General features: G+C 40.6%; 2 protein-coding genes across 4 annotated transcripts in view; both read right to left on the bottom strand.

The window, feature by feature from the left end:
- LOC145449112 (F-box only protein 28-like) overlaps positions 1–19,223 on the bottom strand; it is a 187,760-nt gene that overhangs the window by 2,924 nt on the left and 165,613 nt on the right. The gene's annotated exons all lie outside the window — the stretch shown is intronic.
- Positions 1–19,223, bottom strand: part of LOC145449090 (uncharacterized) — a 131,381-nt gene that overhangs the window by 70,385 nt on the left and 41,773 nt on the right. For both annotated transcript variants that reach the window (XM_080327559.1, XM_080327560.1), the window contains 8 exons: positions 16,671–16,886; positions 15,968–16,177; positions 14,983–15,113; positions 9,423–9,564; positions 7,942–8,063; positions 5,673–5,859; positions 4,481–4,589; positions 941–1,082 (listed from right to left, as the gene is read on the bottom strand). In XM_080327559.1, coding sequence (XP_080183685.1) covers positions 941–1,082; positions 4,481–4,589; positions 5,673–5,859; positions 7,942–8,063; positions 9,423–9,564; positions 14,983–15,113; positions 15,968–16,177; positions 16,671–16,886 — 1,259 coding nt within the window. The remainder of the gene's footprint in view (positions 1–940; positions 1,083–4,480; positions 4,590–5,672; positions 5,860–7,941; positions 8,064–9,422; positions 9,565–14,982; positions 15,114–15,967; positions 16,178–16,670; positions 16,887–19,223) is intronic.

The following is a 19,223-nucleotide window of genomic DNA, read 5'->3' as shown; positions in this document are numbered from 1 at the left end:
AATGCGCTGTTTAGCGATGAGTCAGCTCGTATCTGTTCTGTACTTGTCACTCGCATGTCGTCGAATGACACGTCTTGAACTTCAGGTCAAATCAATTATGTTTCCAGCCCTAATGTTACCTCGCAAAGTTCTGAATCAGTTTAAAATTCGATGTTTCATTTATTTTATCAATGGACATTGGACAAGCCTTCAACATCTTGAAATTGCATCTTGAAATTGCCTTGCGGATCGGCAGGAATGTCGGGTCGGACCGGCACCAGGGTTGTAACCAAGTCACAAGGCTCCGAGTCACAAGTCAATCTCACTTCTATAGTTTTGACTCGAGTCAAGTCGAGTCATTTCAATTCACCACCGAGTAAAGTCCGAGTCCAAGTCAGCGAGCAGAGGGTCGTGTCCGAGTCATGGAATTATGACTCGAGTCCGAGTCTAAGTCACCGTGTTCACTGCTCAGCTTCCAGTTAAAGTCTTGGTAAACCCACTTAATATAACTCTGGTGATATCGAACGGTACAAATTTAAAATGTACCAATTTTCCTCACTCTTAGCAGTTTCTGGTCGCATTTTCAAGTACCAGTACCAACAGACGAAATCCCAATAGTGTGTTGGCTTCGGAATTACAATGAAATGTCGGTCTTGGCCGTCTGAGTATCGAGTAAATGACTTGGTTCGAGTCATGCGCATTGACTCGAGTCCAAGTCGAGTCAATACGCAGATTGACTCGAGTCGAGTCGAGTCATTTCCGTATTTTGAAAAAATGACTCGAGTCAAGTCGAGTCATCAGAAAATCGTGACTCGAGTCATTACAACCCTGAGACGTGATTATAGTCTCCAGCATAATATTCCCATATTTTTCGCAAATAAGCATCAAGCAAAGACAGCAATACGGCAATCGATTGAAAAGTTGAAATCGTATTGAATGCGAATATTCAGTATATATTTACCTCCACAACGACGGGACCGCCACTGTCCCCCCGGCAGGAACCACTCCGACCAGAATTATTTACTGCGTCTGCGCAGAACATGCGATTTGTAAATATGGCGTGCTTGTGGGAATTCTTGATTTCAGTCACACTTTTAGCACACCTTGAAAATAGAAAGTTTACCGCATAAATCGCTACGTGAAGCTGTCGCGCACGTCGCTGGGTAGTCTGCATGGAATGGTTCCTTATTAATTCCGAAAATGCTATTACCGAGATGGGCATTACCGAGAATACTTTTACCGAGGATGGACATTACCGAGAATGGGCATTGCCGAAACCATACATTACCGAGAAAGACAAGACCGAGAATGGACATTACCGAGAAGGACATTACCGAGAACGAGATCTATACCTGAGATTTGACAGCGAATACACCCACATAGGGTTTCGGTAATCTCAACATCGGGGATCAAAATTTCTTGAATGTCGACTTAATGTCACTGCTTGTGTCACGATGGCAGTAAAAATAAAGTTTCCCACACAAGACACAACTGAGATGGAGCTTGCATCATTGAGAACAGTACTGACTTTAACCCTAGAATGCATAACATGGGTCAAAATGACCCAAACGGTGCTATTCATCATAACTGCTTAACTCATATTAGAAATTAGGTCCTGGAATTTCTTGACTTTGTTAGTCTTTCATACTAATACACGAAGAGAAAAAAGTTGTTCTGTAAACTTTTACCTTTGACAAGAAAAATGGATTTTTCATCAAGTACCCCGAGAATGCATAACATGGGTCATTAGGACCCGTAGCAAATGGAAACAAAAAAGACCCGAAAAAAGAGGCCTGTTATCATCAGATTTTATACCCAGACAAAGATTGGTGTTGACCTGATTGACCAAATGGTTCAAAGATATATATATACTTGCAAACCACAAACCCGCCGATGGCCTCTAGTTTTCTTTTACAATCTGCTCGACATCGCAGCTCTGAATGCATATAGGATATGCAGACAATTATATCCGGATTAAAAGAGTGGATTTGGTTCAAAGCATCGAGGTTTCATAACATATCTTCCTCACTGCCTCATTTTGTCCCACATGATGACAAAACAAACAAGACAACGCCACAGAGCCACAAAAGAGGCTATGGTGCAGACTTGGACAACTAGATAATTCTAGCTGCATAATTTCACTAAATTAGAAATAATGCCAGTAATCTAATTCTAATATAATTTGGAAAAGCTGAAAAGCTGAAAATTTTCTAGTTGACCAAGTCTGCTGTGGTGAGATATGGCCCAGCTTTTCGAAGTTCATCCCTGCAAACAGCAAACACGTTGCAGAAGAGAAAGCGGTGTTCCTTATGTCTAGACGCAAAGGATAAGATATTGCAAAATGTTTCAGACCCGTGTGACCAGAATACAGCGTGACCATGGTCACAGGCAACAAATGCAGTGAATGAATCAGGCTATTCTTTGTAATGTGAACTGTTCTGCACTTTTCTTTCATTTTATCATCGACTTCTTTACGCTGCTTTTCGTCGATTGTTTCATTGAAATGCAGCAAAAACTCTAGATATGTCGTCATTACGCCAATGAGGAAATCACAAGAAGAAATTTATTCAATGTTACTATAATAGATTTGCAAGTAATAGCAATACGGGTCAAAGTGACCCCTGTTATGCATTAACGTAAGTTTTTTGGTGTATGCATCCTAGGGTGAATGAATTTAGCTAGCATGGTGCGCATGATATCATCGCTGGTCTGAACAATCGCGTCTGCAATAGGCCTTGTGCGCAAGGTGTCTTCGCAAGCCTGGACTATCAATTAGCCTATCGAAATCGAAATCGACAACTCCGGCGTATCATGTTACAACGCAATTACTAGTATTAACGACTACGTGCGCCCTGCTCATTTACATAACCCAGTTTTGTTAACATATATAGGTCTAGTGTCGTACGTAACTGGCTTTACACCTCTAATTACAGAAAGTGGGTTGCGACGAAGTAGACATACATACAGGGCCGTAACTTCCGCACCCCAAACCCCCCAATTGGGGGGCCCGAGCTCGAAGGGGGCCCAAAATTATTTCGTGAATTAGCATAAATTATAGAGTATTTTTTGGAAATTTATGGAGCTTTATCAAAAATTTTTCGCGCTGCGCGCGATTTCAGGTTGCCAAATATCTTGATTATTGGGTACTCTTCCCCGAAGAAAAAAATACGCAATATTTATAGAAATGGGCATATCGGCGTTGGCTATTGCTGCGCCACGACGCACCAAGACATAAAGTTTTAGGCCATGTGATATGCGACTCCAAGAAGTGTGCCAGAACGATCGCCGGCGAGGAAACCTTGGCCGAAAGGGACTGCCCTTATAATGACCGAAAACTTCGTTATATATAGGCATACAAAACACACATAGGTTTAATTGACTGGCGCCGCATGTTTCTGTCTTGGCAATCTGAACCTCACAAGACAAATACCATCCCGCAGGGAAAAATTATATGGCAGCGAAGAAATACCAATTTGAAATCGTGTGAACTTTTAGTTCAGTATACGTTTGGCCGATTCTATATTTTTTGATAGACAGGAGGTCACGAAATAACATAATGTAAAGAAGTCATACCAACGGGTCCGCCCACCCGAATATGTTTATTTATTATTTACGGAATCTACAGTTTCGAAGACACCTCACTTAGCTATCCAGGTAAATATGAGTAGATAGGACAATAAATTCATAACAATATATATGCAATTACCGACCTTATTGACCGATTTATCATGACTTATCAAAAATTTGCGCACCTGGCTCGCTGGCTCGCTGGCTCACGAAACGGTACCACTATAATTTCGTTGAAAAAGCGAACAACGTGATGGGGGCCGGTTTATCACCTTATGGAAGCCCATGACTCAAGTTATTTTTGGGGGGGTGGGGGCGTGACGAAGTGTTGTTTCGTTCTTGGCAACGAGTATACACCCGGAGATGTTTAATTATTATAGAGGGTTCCTACCTTTTCAAACACCCCTCACTCAGCTCTACCGGTAAATCCGATTACGTGAGCAGAGAGAGGGTAAAAACTAACAGCAATATATATGCAATTCCCGATCATATTGACCGATTCAGTCATCGAATTATAAAAATTTCTCGCGCTTGGCGCGTTCAGGCGAGAAAAACTGACACACAGTATGGACACTGGACAGCCAAGTAGAGGATAAGTAGCGGGAAACAGCGCCCAGGCTGAGGGGGGTCTGGTTTATCAGTTAGGTTTATCAGCCTATAAGGGGCCCAAGACGAAGGTTATGGGGGTGGGCCTGACGAAGTGCTGTTACGGCCCTGGGCCCATTAATTAGTATTTTCGGACCCCTGGTTAAGAATCCCCTATTTCCAGATAGGAATCTAATTATCCCGTTCAGCCCATCCATGTGAAAACACAGCAACTTTAACTCGCGCGGAATAACTATTGAGAATACAGGAATCACAATATTCCTGTTTAATAATAACATTTACAAGATATCCAACAGTTCATATGGGGCAGCTATAAATGCTCACTTACTTCCAGGCATCACGAATGACCAAAGTGGTGGCTTTCAGTTGATCAGAAGGTTCACCTTTTTTCGTTGTGGAGCCGAAACCTGTTACCACAGCATCTTTCGCGGCGTTCTCTGTTGAGAGAAAAATGATTTTCATGGTCTTCTGAAGAATAACGACACGCATGAAACCAGGAACTGCCATGAGCCAAAACCATGCCATATGACGGCACCATCAATACATAATATTCTTAACAGTGTCGAAAATCCAAATTTTCGAGGCGAACGGGGCGAGAGCTTTTCGCCCCTTCACTAGGCCCTTTGTTTTATCTCTGTCCCCATTAAAGGGTATTTTGCGGTTTTTAGAAACACATGCAAGCTTAATAAAGAATAATGACTTATTTCTCATCACATCACTACGTTTTATTCAGTTAATTCCGACTTGATAACGGCAATATTCGCATAATAGCATACCACAATAGGTTATTTTATAGTCTTGTACATCGGCGTTCTCATTTAGTGCTATTTAGTGAACATTAATATTACAGACTGATCTGACCTCTTTGGTAGCCCTGCAGTTTATCGGTGACTCAACGAGTAATAGCCTACATAAAATTTTGCATTGCGACTACCGTAATTTGCAAGGCGAAAAATACTTTAATAAAATATTTTAAAATGAAAGTTTTATGAAATATTGGGCCAATTTTATTATATCCTAGTAACTTTTGGGCTCGCAGCCGCAAGAGTCCCTTATTCACATGTGTTTGCATCATGCATCGGACGTACATTGCTAACCATGACACATTGTGGCAATTTTTTTATTCACTACAAAGTCAGCGTGATATTCCCAGCCGAATTCTCGACATTCTGTATAATTTTGACGATGAATGGTTCGTCTTTTTTGTGTCTTATAGCTTTCATCTTACTTCCACCAGCACAGGGGACAGTAAATTTAAATTAGAGAAACTGAGACTACAGATGTTAGGATTGCTGGAACATTTTGATGCTTAACATAAAAAGTTTCACAATGCAGAACCTAACAAGGTTCGTATGCGAACGCAAACCTATGAATTATCAAGATTGGCATTTACCGAACAAGAACGCGAACCGATTTTTTTACTGATCATACTAAAAGGTTCGGAAAACTTTATAACCCTGCACTCCGGTATTGCAGGCCTATTACTACTACTGACGAACAGTATTAAAGTTGTATCTTACCGATCGTGTGGCATAATTTATCATTGAAGTCATTTAGAACGTCAACGGCTTTTGGCAGGTCTCCTTTGTTGCATGGAAGGCAAACAGGTCGAACGAATCGAGAGAAAATAATTTTTCCGCCTGGCGAGCCATCATCGGTAACAAACTTGCTATTTTCGTCTGAACGTAACCTTTTCCCAACTCGAATCTATGTTATCGAACACACTTTGTGATTAGTGATATGGTGGACGAATTGACCAAATGTCACATTGAATTACTATTACAATGTAACTAGACACATTTCCGACCGTCGTCGAAACATTCATAATCACTCGTTCAATGGTGTCTTGATGAGTGTCAGTCACAGTAGAACAATATGTCGTTAAGAAGAATATCTATAACTTAGCACAACTGCTATTCTTACTATTCGCATATTCTCGGGAATATTGATTTGTTAATTTGCTGCAAAGGATTCGATTATTGAAACATTTCCATCACAAAATATATTCAGATGCAAAGACTATTACAAGACCATCTACAATCTAAAACAGGGGTGGCCAACTCAAAGCGGGACGCGGGTCATTTTTCACATTTTGTATATGAGGACCCGCGCCTCAAAAATGCAGTATCGAGACCAAATAGAACACAAAGTTTAGTAAACCCGTTTTTAAAACTTTACGTCATTACAACGCTGTGCTCTCTAACACGGGCGACCGGCATAGCTACCACAGAATAAATATTATTTAATTAATTAAAAACAATATTCAAGAAAAATATAATGAATAGCACTTTCAGTGCATTTTGAATTATTTTGAACACTTTTCAGCTACTAAAGAATTGATATCAGGGTTGGCTAAACATCGTACTAGCCGGAAGACTATTAGATTGTTTCCTTGTAAAGCTTCATCTTGTGAGGAAAGCCCAAAACGTTTTCTACGCGATTCGGTTTTGGCAGTGTCTGGGCCATTGTACGTACGTCAATGGATGCTGTTGCGATCGCCGAAACCGTTTCAGGTGAGGAGTAGTGCCGTTGGGCACAAGAGAATAGCTTATTTCGAGCAACAAAAACAATATTCGAGACTGAAATCAATTTCAGCCGTGCGGAATGCTTTACTAAGCGTTCTCCCGAAATCTCTTATCACGACGCGGGCCGCAAAATATGACCAAGTGGACCGAGGGTTGGTGACTCCGATCTAACACTACAAAAGGGTGATTCCCTTATGCATATTATATAGAAATGAGTGCAACCGTATCAACAATTATGATATAACGGTTTCACAATATCGCATGAGGCATCAGTTGAGATGCTTTAAGTCTTGTGGTGTGCAACTGGACTGGTGGGAACCGGCATTTGTCGTAAGAAATTGAGAAAGTATTACGTTATTACGTAACCGATTCCGTTGCCAGCTCCAGATACGCGGTTGGTGAGATATCTCGCTTGAAACGATAACTATGACAATGCTAAAAATGTTTGGCCCGCCAGTTGGTAATACTTTTACATTGATATGTTTTGGTACATTGCATACAAGAGGTTGCCGACTCCTGCCCTATACCTAGCGTATATTAGTCTTCAAACACGATACAGGTTCAGGAAATGCTTCCGGATTTATGAGGAATAAGTTTACAATTAGAGAGTCCCTTCTTTCTGTCAGCACAATTGGAAAAGTCGCATGTTGGCCGAAACGCAATATGTTTTGGTTGGTCATGGCGCGGAAGTGACTGGCACCGTTATTCCGGTTCAAAATAGTCGAGGACGCGCTGTACACCCAAGACTAAAGCATCGAAACGGGTTTCAACGATACGTGGGCGATACCCATTGTCTCCTGATTGCGAGTATATTTCGTAATTTTTTAAAGTTATGTGTATTTTTTATTTTTGTCGTCTATATTTTTAGTGTGCTGGAGGGGGTGCCCATAAAAATCAAGAAAGCAAGTATCAAAAAACCGTGCGATGCACGAAGAAAAGTTTCTAGTTGAAAAATCGCCCCTAAATTACTTTCGGTTGATTTATCATATAATTGGGGCTCTATTTGATATCCCCTTCCTCCAAATTATAAGCTTTGTGTGAGGCAGCGTCACAGACCATGGTCTTTATAAAACTCAATTTATGCCATTCTCAATAGTCCACTTAAAATTGGAAAGCGGAGTAATCGCCATTTTACAAAGCAATCGGGATTACAAATAAGTTTACTTTAAAATGCCCCCATCATCCCCGTACGTACACCAGGTATTGTAAAGCTGCTAACAGAATGCTCAGTGAAATGTCCAAATTATGCGTAAGTACTACTCACCAATGCAACGTCATAATCAAAACTTTCCGCATCGAAATTTGGATGTAAATATACCTTTTCTGGTCTAAATACTTGAATGCGCTTAGGTAGTTTGCTTTGTGGCTCTGGGTATTGCGTCATTCCTAGAAAAAAAGTTATCACAACATGAAAATGGTCTCAAATTTCTTTATTTAAATTTATACGTATAGTCATGAATGAATTGTATGAAAAACACAAATATTCCATCTTTGATATATGGTAGGGTAACAAACCACAAATATTTAAAGAGACAAAGTGGAATATAAACTAATCAAAATCGCGCCGATGAAAGTACAAGAAGGTAAATATAATATTATTAATATATAAAATATGATATTAATAATAAAAATTAACAATAGGTCTACTACCCTCCAGAGTTTTTCAGCTGGTACAGCTAATTGTTCAACAGTGATCCAGCTACTAACATGGTCACAGATGCTTCTAGTAGACATGCAACATTTATCATAAACTCCACTGCCGTTTTGAGAGTAGGCCTAACGAGAATATGAGTATCGTCCTATCGTCTTGTATACACAATTATTGAGAATTTGGAGATGTCAATTATTTATATGAAAGTTATTAGATATCAAAAGTTTATAAGAATAGTTATAATAATATGTACATTAAATAATATCACATATATTTTCATTTGTTGATTCTTGAAGTCTGCTGAGTAAACCATAGTTCCTAATAACACAGTTATCAAACTCGTTGACTCTTCTGCGCTTTGCTGTCACACACAGTGCATATAGTGAGGCAACTGAAAATAGGGAATAATATCATAAAGGGAGCGAACACATGGTTGATATCACATTGGTTGGTTTCACATTGTTGAAATCAAAGTAGCACTGAGATGAAATCTATAGGATGAATTTATCGAAATGCATAAAAGTGTTCGAATTGAATACTTATGGCTTAGTTAAGTCGAATGAAACGTCCATCTAATTGTCATCGTCACGAGGCACTTGGCAGATACCACCACTGAATGTTGCGGGGACGATAAACACTAAAAGTGGATAACGCGCATCGCCAGTTAATCTAGAAGTCAGGAAGAGTTGTATTTATACAGGAAGATGAAGGTATAAACCGACGGCAATATATATTAAATTTATTATTCCATTCATAAACAATCCAGATATGTAGATGCTGTGGTAACAACAGAGTTCATATAAGCTGTGAAAAAATCAGTGAAAGGTATATATAGTTATTCATGCGTGGAAAAGACCGGTATATTCGAGAAAGAGATCAGAAATATATCCTTCTATATACGGCTACGCCGTAATGTGAAATGATCAAACTACCCTATCAGCAACGGCGCTTTGAATATCATTAGCAATGTAGACACTGACATTGTGCTCAAGCAGAGATAGGGCACATGCTACAGAATTTCCTGATATTTCCTGGACGTTTTTCGAGCTATTGCATAACAGGCGTAAACATAATATTTGTAACTTCATTCCTACCCGCTGCAATCAGAAAAGTATTTCCCCAGGCTTGTAGCATTAGGGGTTTTAGAAATAATTCACTAAAGACGTGAGCTGCTGTCAGGATCCACTCTTCTGAGATAATGGAACCACCTGCAAATCCGGACGCAGCCTTGTATATCTGCAAATATAAATAGATTGAATCGGATAACGATTTAATAGCCGTGGCTCGTGAGTGTTAATCTGGTATACACCGGGAAGACCCGACATATCCATAAACTATAAATAACTAACCTACGGATAGATGCGCAACACGTGATTCACGGTCGAGTGATGCTACAATCGCACATTTGTTGTCGCTTCATAGCATGAAACGGCAACGTAATTGCTAATCCCATAGAAGACGACCCGATCGCTCAAATTAGATAAAGCTGATCTTATTTGAAATCTACAGTCGCGCTGATTCTGATAATATACATTAAATTTTAATCAAGGCAATGGAACAACTCCAAAATAGCCTTCAAAGTCTGAAAATCGGTATTGTTCTAAACCAGTGGTTCTTAACCTTGCTCCCAGCGCCCCCCAGGGGGCGCTGGCGATTATGAAGGGTGGCGGAAGCGCTCAGGGGGCGATATTGGGGCGCTGGGCTCAGGGGGGCGGTATGGGGGGCGCTGGAGAAAAATGGCTTCGCAGTAGATGATGTGGTGATAGGACATATCCTTAATGAGTATTCAGAGCAAATTAACACCGAAAACTTCGTTACATATAGCCTTCAAAATACAGATAGGTTTAATTGTCCATGAGCGCCTAAATGACTGGCACCGAATGTTCCTGTCTTGGCAATCTGAACCCCAGAAGTCGAATTCCATCTGGCAGGGAAAAATTATATGTAAGTGAAGAAATATCAATCTGAAATCGTGTTCGTCTTTTAGTTTAGTACGATTGGGCGACAGGGATATTCCTGTTGGGCGATATCCCTGATAAGCGATTCTATATTTATTGATATTGCAGACAGGGGGTCACGAAATAACATCATGCATCGAAGTCATACTAACGGGTTCGCCCGCCCGAATATGTTTAATTATTAGTAACGGGCCCTACAGTTTCCAAGAAACCTCACAATGTTCGCTTTAAGTTTTGATGAGTCTGCGCACACTCAAGAACTCACTGCGCTGACCCTTGGACAACAGTGCGTAACGACTAAAAAAAGGTGATAACTTCGGATTTGTTGTGCGCAACGTAGATTTTCTGTGCGCAGAGACCATGTCAGCACTGCGCACGTGCGCAGCTTAGAGGGAACATTGCACCTCACTCAGCTCTACCGGTAAATGTGTTTACATGAGCAGAGAGAGGATAAAAATTGATCTCAATTTACATGGAATTCCCGATGATATTGAACAATTTAATCATTAATTAGTGAAATTTTTCGCGCTAAGCGCGACTAGGCGAGAATAGCTGCCTCAGTAAATGGACACCCAATGTAGATACCTAATAGGCTATCAGCAAATAGAGGACAGCCTAATGGGGCCCTGGACCAACGTTTTTGATTGGGGGGGCTGACGAAGTGCTGTTACGGCCCTGGTAACGAATAATTGTACCTGCGGGCACGCCCGAATATGTTTAATTATTAATTATGTGCTCTTTATTTTCCTATACAACAGCTCACTCAGTGCTGCTGGTAAATCTGATTACGTGGGCTGAGAGGATGAAAAGTTTATAGCGACTTATATATGTAATTACCACCTATTCATTCATGCATTATAGAAAATTTTGGTACCTAGGGCGACCAGGCCACACAAACTTTTCTGACCATCAAAATCACGATATGGGGTTCGTTGGGGCGAAGCCGTCAGAGGTTCAGTTTAACACGCTATGGGTGCGCAAGGCAATCGTTTTATGGGGGTTCACGATGTGCTGTTACGGCCCTCCCTCTTACTCATTGTCTTTATTAAATTCCTTACAATATGAAGTTGGGGGGCGCTGGAGCACGATAATTTTTGAAAGGGGGCGCTGGAAGAAAAAAGGTTAAGAACCACTGTTCTAAACAATCGCGACGACGCAGCACAATGACTATAACAACGGTCCTGCGTGGTTGCGATTGTTCAGAACAATGCCGATTTTCAGACTTTGAGGAGTATTTCGAGGGTATCCATTGCCCTGATCAGATTATAATGTATATTATCAGAATCAACGCGACTGTAGCTTTCAAATAAGATCAACGTTATTTAATTTGAGCGCTCGGGTCGTCATCTATGGGATTAGTAATTACTAGGGCAAGTTTTTGCAACTTTTGCAACTTTTTTTTACAGCTTCCGGCAGCTTCCTAAATACTCGCAAGATATGTAGAATGCTGTTTTAAGCTGTTTGAAGGAATCTTATCGTGCAACTTTTACGATTTTTCATGAGAGTATTTTTGATTTTGGTGAAATACACGGCCAAATTCGATTGAAATACCGTAAATCAGCAATGAAGTAGCGCTCTGACGAGTATTTCGGGAGCTGAGCCGGAAAGTTGACCTTTTTTTTGTCAATCAATAGAGAATGCGGATGGAAAACTGTGTTTCGGGAGTGGAACTGGGAAGTTGACCATTTTTTTTTAGTCAACCGACCAAAATGTGGTCTTTTAGCGCGACTTTTGTGAGAAAATAAATTCAACTTTTTACTGCAACTTTTGTAAAGAAATTAATGCAACTTTCCACGGATGTAACTGCAACAAAAACTTGCCCTAGTAATTATGTTGCCGTTACATGCTATGAAGCGACAACAAATCTGCGCATGTAGCATCACTCGACCGTGAATCACGTGTTGCGCATCTATCCGTAGGTTGGTTATCTATACATAAACGCGGCAAAATAAAATTCTTACGGATAATTACCAAGCATCGTGAAATCGTGATGCATCGAACATACCATATATCAGGGGTAGGCGAACTGCGTGCATGCGGCTCTTTAATGATTGCACAATGCACATGAACAAATGTACAATGCACAATGCACATGCGTTTCGTCATTTTGCTAGATAGGCTTAACCTGATTACGATTATATTTTAACAATATGCGTGTTCTTTTCGTGTTGGGTTAGAACTTTGCAATTGAACTCTCGATTCGAGTTCACATGAACGTTTCACCCGCAATAATGGTGCATGGTCATGGTCGTCAATCAATGATAAATCATTGTGTTCAATAATGAACTTGGTAATTAATCAAGGCAGCGCAGGTCACTATCATTTCCAGGTTGACAGTGGTCAATACGACTTTTCCATATGTATTGTAAAGGCTAGCAATAACTGCAGAGTTTGGCCAAGAAAATGTCATTGAGCGATAATGGCAAGAAATATATTTTGAACAAGAGAACAGAACTGTTAAAACAGAATGGGAGAAAGAGTTTGCATTTAGTGATGAATTGGAGGTAAGCCATTGTCCTTATCTGTCACGGTCCGTTCAATAATTATAAAGCTAATAACTTGAAACGTCATTACGAAACCAAACACTAAAACATTGCCATGGATTACCCAACGAAAACAGTATACGGAGTAATAAGATTACCGAGGTGAAATCTTCCTTAAATGCTCATTAGCACTTGAATGAACTGCTCCGCACTGCTATGACGTCATATCAGCCTTATTTCAAACACCTTGCAGACCAGGTGAAGACGTACCGTATATCCACATAATAACACACTCCATTCGATAGCCTAGATTTCACTGTGATGGAATAAATTCGTATCGTTGAATTTTTGTGTTGTGGCTCTTTTAAAACTAATATTTTATATATGCGGCTCGCGCATGAAGCAGCTCTGCCCACCCATGACATATATAATCATAAGTTTAGAATCATCATTTACTTGATTTACAGGGGGAATGATGTGAACGTTGGGTTCGCGTTCGCGTTCTGTGTGCGAGCCCCAAAAATTTGGATATTCGCGTTCGCAAATGAACCTTGGTATAGGTTCTGCACTGTGAACCTTTTTCATATATATTGTAATTTTTCACGTCATTACAACATCTTTGCCTGAAGTTCCTTGCCTTTCTACTTCGGACCACTCTCTGCGTGGCACTGACAGCATGCAAAGAAAATATGCACTAAACGGGCACGAACTTTGCCTTGCGCCTTATTTGCACGAAATATTCAGCTTTCCGTTTGTGAATATTTAATAACTCTGTGCTGTGAGCTTGGCATTACACATCATCAACAACGAAATACATTACATACAGATAATCATGGAATAGTGCCGATGCAGCCAATACATTATTTACGTCAATGAAATTGATATAAAGTATAGGCCTATGCATCGTTCTCTAATGTAGGAAATATATCAGGCACACGGAATCAATCTTGATTTAATATATTTCTTGTATCATAAAAACCATAGCCGTAAGCTTATGGTGTTGGCTACTGTGTAACTGTTGATGTAATCTTTGTAGCAAGTATAGAAACCGGTTTTTTACTCTGATCACCCTGATCACTCTGACGACTTAAGACTACATCGTCCGGTCTAGCCTGGACCGATGAAGCTTAAACTTATATTCCCTTGCCAGTACTCGTCGAAATTGTTTGCAAAAAATTGAAAATATTGATTTATGGAATTATAGTACATTTGATTGTTGCATGTGATACATTTGATGATTTTTAAGTCAGATTGACCTTCACCATTGTAATTTCATGTAGCGTGTACTCGCGTAGTCGTAATGTAGTCGTGTACATTAATATAATACTTTACGGATATTTTGGGTAATATTAGCAATCACATGATGTCTTATGTTCGTGCTCACTTTCGCGCATTCACATAGAACCAGAACCTTCCAGGTGTTCGCACCATCCCAACGATACACCTTCACTCTATCCTTGATTTAGTAAGCATCATGTCATCAGTAAACGTATAACGACACAAAAGGAACGCTATGTTTTCTAAAAAATATATCATCATGAACAGTTTTGAACACTTTTGACAATGAATGTATCAATAAATGATAGAGCAAGATGACTATCTAATTTAAGAACTTCATGGTCTCTTGAATATGATATACATGTTTCCCGCCTTATACTTAGCAAAAGAAATTGATTTCATATATATTAGGTTATGTACAGAGTTCGCATGGCATGTGCACACAATCCCGCTGACACCTTCGTCACGCATGGTTATTCTATTACCGTCTCGCAAGTGCATTACATTTTAAAATATCTTGACTGTCATAACCGTATCTAACTACAATTACTATCCGTCTTGGAGTTATAACACAGACGATCATATGTCTGTATATATACAGTGAACACAGGTAATAATATTCTACTGTAGTTGAACAGGGAAGTTGACCATATACTTCATCAGTACAACCATATACGGTAGGGGCTTTCAGGTCATTCAGACGTTTGCGAATGTGATGATGAACGATGCATGTTGTCAGAGCATTGCTGTAAATAGTGTACTGTATATACTTGTACGTTATTGTATCATCGGAAACCAGGCGAGTTCGGAATTCATTGTCGGATATCCTCTTTTGGTTACGATGGGGTTTCTAAATTTCAGAACCAATTCATTTCATTCAGTTCCTATTGTTTGGAAATATTTATATTTATGTTCATATCATTACACCCACCGACCTGTTCGACAGAATCATCTCGGTTATGGAATAGCAGACATTGCCATGGCCATTCGCCACTTTCTGGTTTTCTCCTCATAGTCAATTCAGCCTCTTCGACATCATCCGATTGAACGCCACACGCACTGAATACTGGATACAGGATTTTAGGAGCTCAATAAAACTTTAATTCTTAATTAACCCCCTATAACCGCCGTTTTGAACCATTTTGACCGCGCGGCACCCGCTGAAAGGGACGAATAGTTCGCAGTATGTTAGAACCTTTTATTTAATTGAAAGCCGATATATATAGGATTCAAAGCCAGTAGGGTACGATTTTAGAACCCGATGACTTCAAATATAGGTCATCAATATACGTCGTATAACTGTTCAGCCATATATAACTTGTGAAGAAAACAAGATGACATCATCCTCGGTCCAGTCTTAATACGACAGTGTTATTGCCGTCGATAACATTATTGTGGTCTTCAGCTTCTCAAATGCTACTCCTAATTAGAGTGTCTTAAAACGGGGACTGCCCTGCGTTTTGAATATGGTGAGATGAAATTAAATATAAAATAGGGAAAATAATTTGACAACAGCCATTTTCTTCAGAAAGCCGCGTTGATGGAATTACAAATGGAACCGCATCTATATGTTTTTTTCCGGAACACCCCGTTACTGCAAAAATAGATTTATATGCTGCCGTGGCTGCGCGTATGCGCTACTGTTGCGAAATTGCTGACACGATTTCTTTACTGTTGCACTTGCTCTGCCCAGTTTCGAGAAGCAAAGGCAGGGCGAGTAAACGGAGTTCAAGTATCTTCCTCCAGATGTAGTACTCATACATTGCGACAACTATTAGACCATCATACATTGCATTACATTACACCCAACGGCAATGTGGGGTTGGAATCAGGTATGAGACGTCATGTAACGTATATAGGGCTCGTGTCCGTGAGCTTGCACCATTCCGTGACGAATTATATTGATGATTACAATCTCACCTTCGCATTTAGGAATGTTTTCGATATCCCATTCTGCTTTTAAATCGCCTTGGAGTTTGCAAGTGATCGTCCAGATATCATTTCTATTGTTGAATCGATATCCACTCTTACATTGGACAAGGCATTCAGAGCCAACCAACTGACCAGAAGGGCACGACATGATATTATAGTGATTTCCCTTTGGTAGAGATCTCCGCTCGCAACGAATTGCTATATAGGTGAAAATAGAATAAGTGCTTATCAGCCTCTTTAAGTTAAGTAAATTGGTTGAAGTGGGTATGGATATTCACGCAATGAGGGGAAGCGAGTGGCGTAGTTGGTTAAACACTGCAGTCACAATACCAATGGACGCTGGTTCAAATCCCGGTTCTGACCAACGTCTACTTGTTGGAGGTTTATCTGGGCCCCTCATCGCCGACCTCACTGCTACGGTAGTGCGTTGAAAGGCTCAGACTGAAAGTGAACCGTGCTATTAGTCGGCAGCAGAAACCACGATGGGGACGCATGGGAGCGAGAGACAATGAAGAATGATTGCGAGAGAGATTGAAAAGACGTTCCCAACAGTACAAAAAGCAAACACCAATGAACTTATGCAATTCATGTCGTGGAGCACAAGGCCTGCTAAGCGATAAGCTGCACTGTGTTGTGCCGATTAATACATACACACATTCACGCAATGAACCTATAATATGAAATACACCACCTTCACAATCTGGGAATTTTACGGGTGACCAAGACGCGGTCAATCCATCTTGATTCAACACGCATCGCAGATCATATTCATTCCGTTGTGTTCCAGCAACTCTGAAGTTTTTCTTGCATTGTACACGGCACACAGACCCTACTCTTCGATTCGTCGGACAGCTTCCCGCAGCCAATTTACTATTGCGAGTTAGGTTCAGTTGTCCACAGGTAATCTCTAAATTCCAGCGATTGGAGGATGACTAGCGTTTCCAATAACACCATAATCCAGATATTTCTCGGTATGATTGCAAATGAGGACTTTTCGGAAAGTATAACAGGAAAAAGCAAAATATTTTGATTCGGATTCGCATGATAGTTTATAGTAAGTATTCCTAATCGAACCAAATATTTATTCATCGTCTTGATTCAAAACAATGCTAAACAAAGAACATTGTACAAATTTATGTAAAAAGACATTAAAATGTATTTGAGATACCACAGAGCTGGTCATGGTCGCTGCCTACCGAGCAGTTTCCAGCTTACTGAAAAAGTCTTGTTGTTTAGCGGAGCTAACGGTCCGTCCAAAATTCGCCCTCCCCTGGCTGCGTGTCTGTCGTTCATTTTTTGCCATAAGATCGACTTAAATCATGGCGAACTGTTCGGTACAAACTACTGAAAAGAGGGGTTTATCCCTGACTTACTTCAAATCTCATTAGAATTTCGGCCTTCAGCCATCACCTTTCTTTTTATGGCATGTCCGTTCATCCTTTCACGAATTAGGGATTTAGAAACATATCAAGTAATATGTTGAAACAATGAGAGTGACCTGGGTAATGTGACAATGGCAACAAAGAAGGTTTAAACGAAGCTATATGGAAACACTGACTTTTAATTACGGCACGCTTTGCCACATTGGCTTTACTTGGAAACTGGATTTCTCGTGTGACGTACGTCGACTACGTAATTGCGGAATAATGGAGCATACGTGAAGACTTCATTGAACGGGCTTCATAGTGAACGAATGTCCGGTTCAGTTTACACAGCCTATGATTTTATCCCCGGATTAACATTCAAAAGTAGGTTTCATGTTCTGGTTTCCACGTAATTTTCACGCGCCGCTCAAAATCGCGCCACGGGCCGCACATTGCCCAGCAGGTTTGACTGATAGGCTATATGGGACCTTCGTTACGTTTTCCAATATATCATCGTGGGTCTCATCTTTTTGGAACATGCGGCACGCTATCAGGGTGATGAATAGGTCGCTGCACCCCTAAACCGAATAAACTTATAAATATATGTTACATATTAGCATAATAAGACATTTCCCAGTAATATCGGTATTACTCGTATCACGGATGGTACCAAGCGTATTTTTAATAACTGACCACCACCGAGAAGAAATAATGTGTTATCCTGTAAAGCAGGGGTGTCAAACATACGGCCTGCGGGCCGCATCCCGCCCGCCAGATCATTTTATTTGGTCCGCGGGGCCGTTCTGAGTAAATCGAAAAATCATTGCATTATCTAGCACAGGGATATCCAACATACGGCCCGACAGACGATTTCATCCCGCGAAGCAATTCTGAGTAGATTGAAAATGCCTATTTTATCTAGCACACTTAGTGTCACAAATATCGATATTAACCTTTATTAAACAATCCCTCGAAACAGCAAATATCAAGCACAGTTATAGGCCACACTAAAACCACCCGACTGCGGCTCTAGTTCAGGGCTGAAACAGTACTTCGTCAGCCCCCCCCCAAAAAAAAAACGTTGGTGCCTTCCCCCCATAGGATCATAAACCAAATTTCTGGGGGCATGGCCTCCTGGAGACCACATCCGCGGCAGAGTAAGGTACGTTTTACTGTTATAGGGGCTCCGTGTTTAGATGCATGTAGTCGCCATGCATTCAGGATGGAATGTTATCTATAATATTGGTAATTGTATATAATGCTACAAATTTGTTTCAACCTCTCTCATCACGTGATAACATTTACTGGCAGACCTGCCTGAGTTGGTGACTTCAGGAAGCATCATAGCCAGGGCCCCAATGGGGCCAGGTTGTGCGTCCAATATATCACTGCTCAAAAGATTGGGTGTCCTAAACATAAGAGATATGCGGAAACTAGAAATTGCCAAGTTTATGTGTATCAGTTCCACTGTGGTCACTGAACCGAAAATTTCAACGTCCACGTTTGCAGTTAAATCTCTTGCATCCATCACAACGCAAACGTAGGGATAAGACCATATTACGACTGAAGCAAAAGGAGCGTAGAAATATGCCAACTTGTATTGTCGTTATAGCAGCACTGTTTCAGCATTGCATAACAGTATTCAACCGGCCAATTAAAATCGCATTTGCGCCAATTCCATTGTTCGCGAATAAAGGTGTTTCTACTTGCTAGAATAATACCGCTGTGATCCGTGATCCGCACACTTTTATTTGCTTGATAACAAAGAAGTCGGGCGAAAGGCATGGGCAGGAAATGATGTAACTTTTCGAATCAGTTGACTGGTCCGGCCCGGGAGCGATTTTAATGTTTGAATTCGGCCCGCGACGCAATTTGAGTTT

The sequence above is a fragment of the Botryllus schlosseri genome, chromosome 10 (assembly GCF_051294905.1).
Source record: "Botryllus schlosseri isolate E-star chromosome 10, Bs_hap1, whole genome shotgun sequence".
Taxonomy (NCBI): Eukaryota; Metazoa; Chordata; class Ascidiacea; order Stolidobranchia; family Styelidae; genus Botryllus; species Botryllus schlosseri.
The sequence above is the reverse complement of the archived record's forward strand: the minus strand, read 5'-3'. Positions and strand labels throughout refer to the sequence as shown.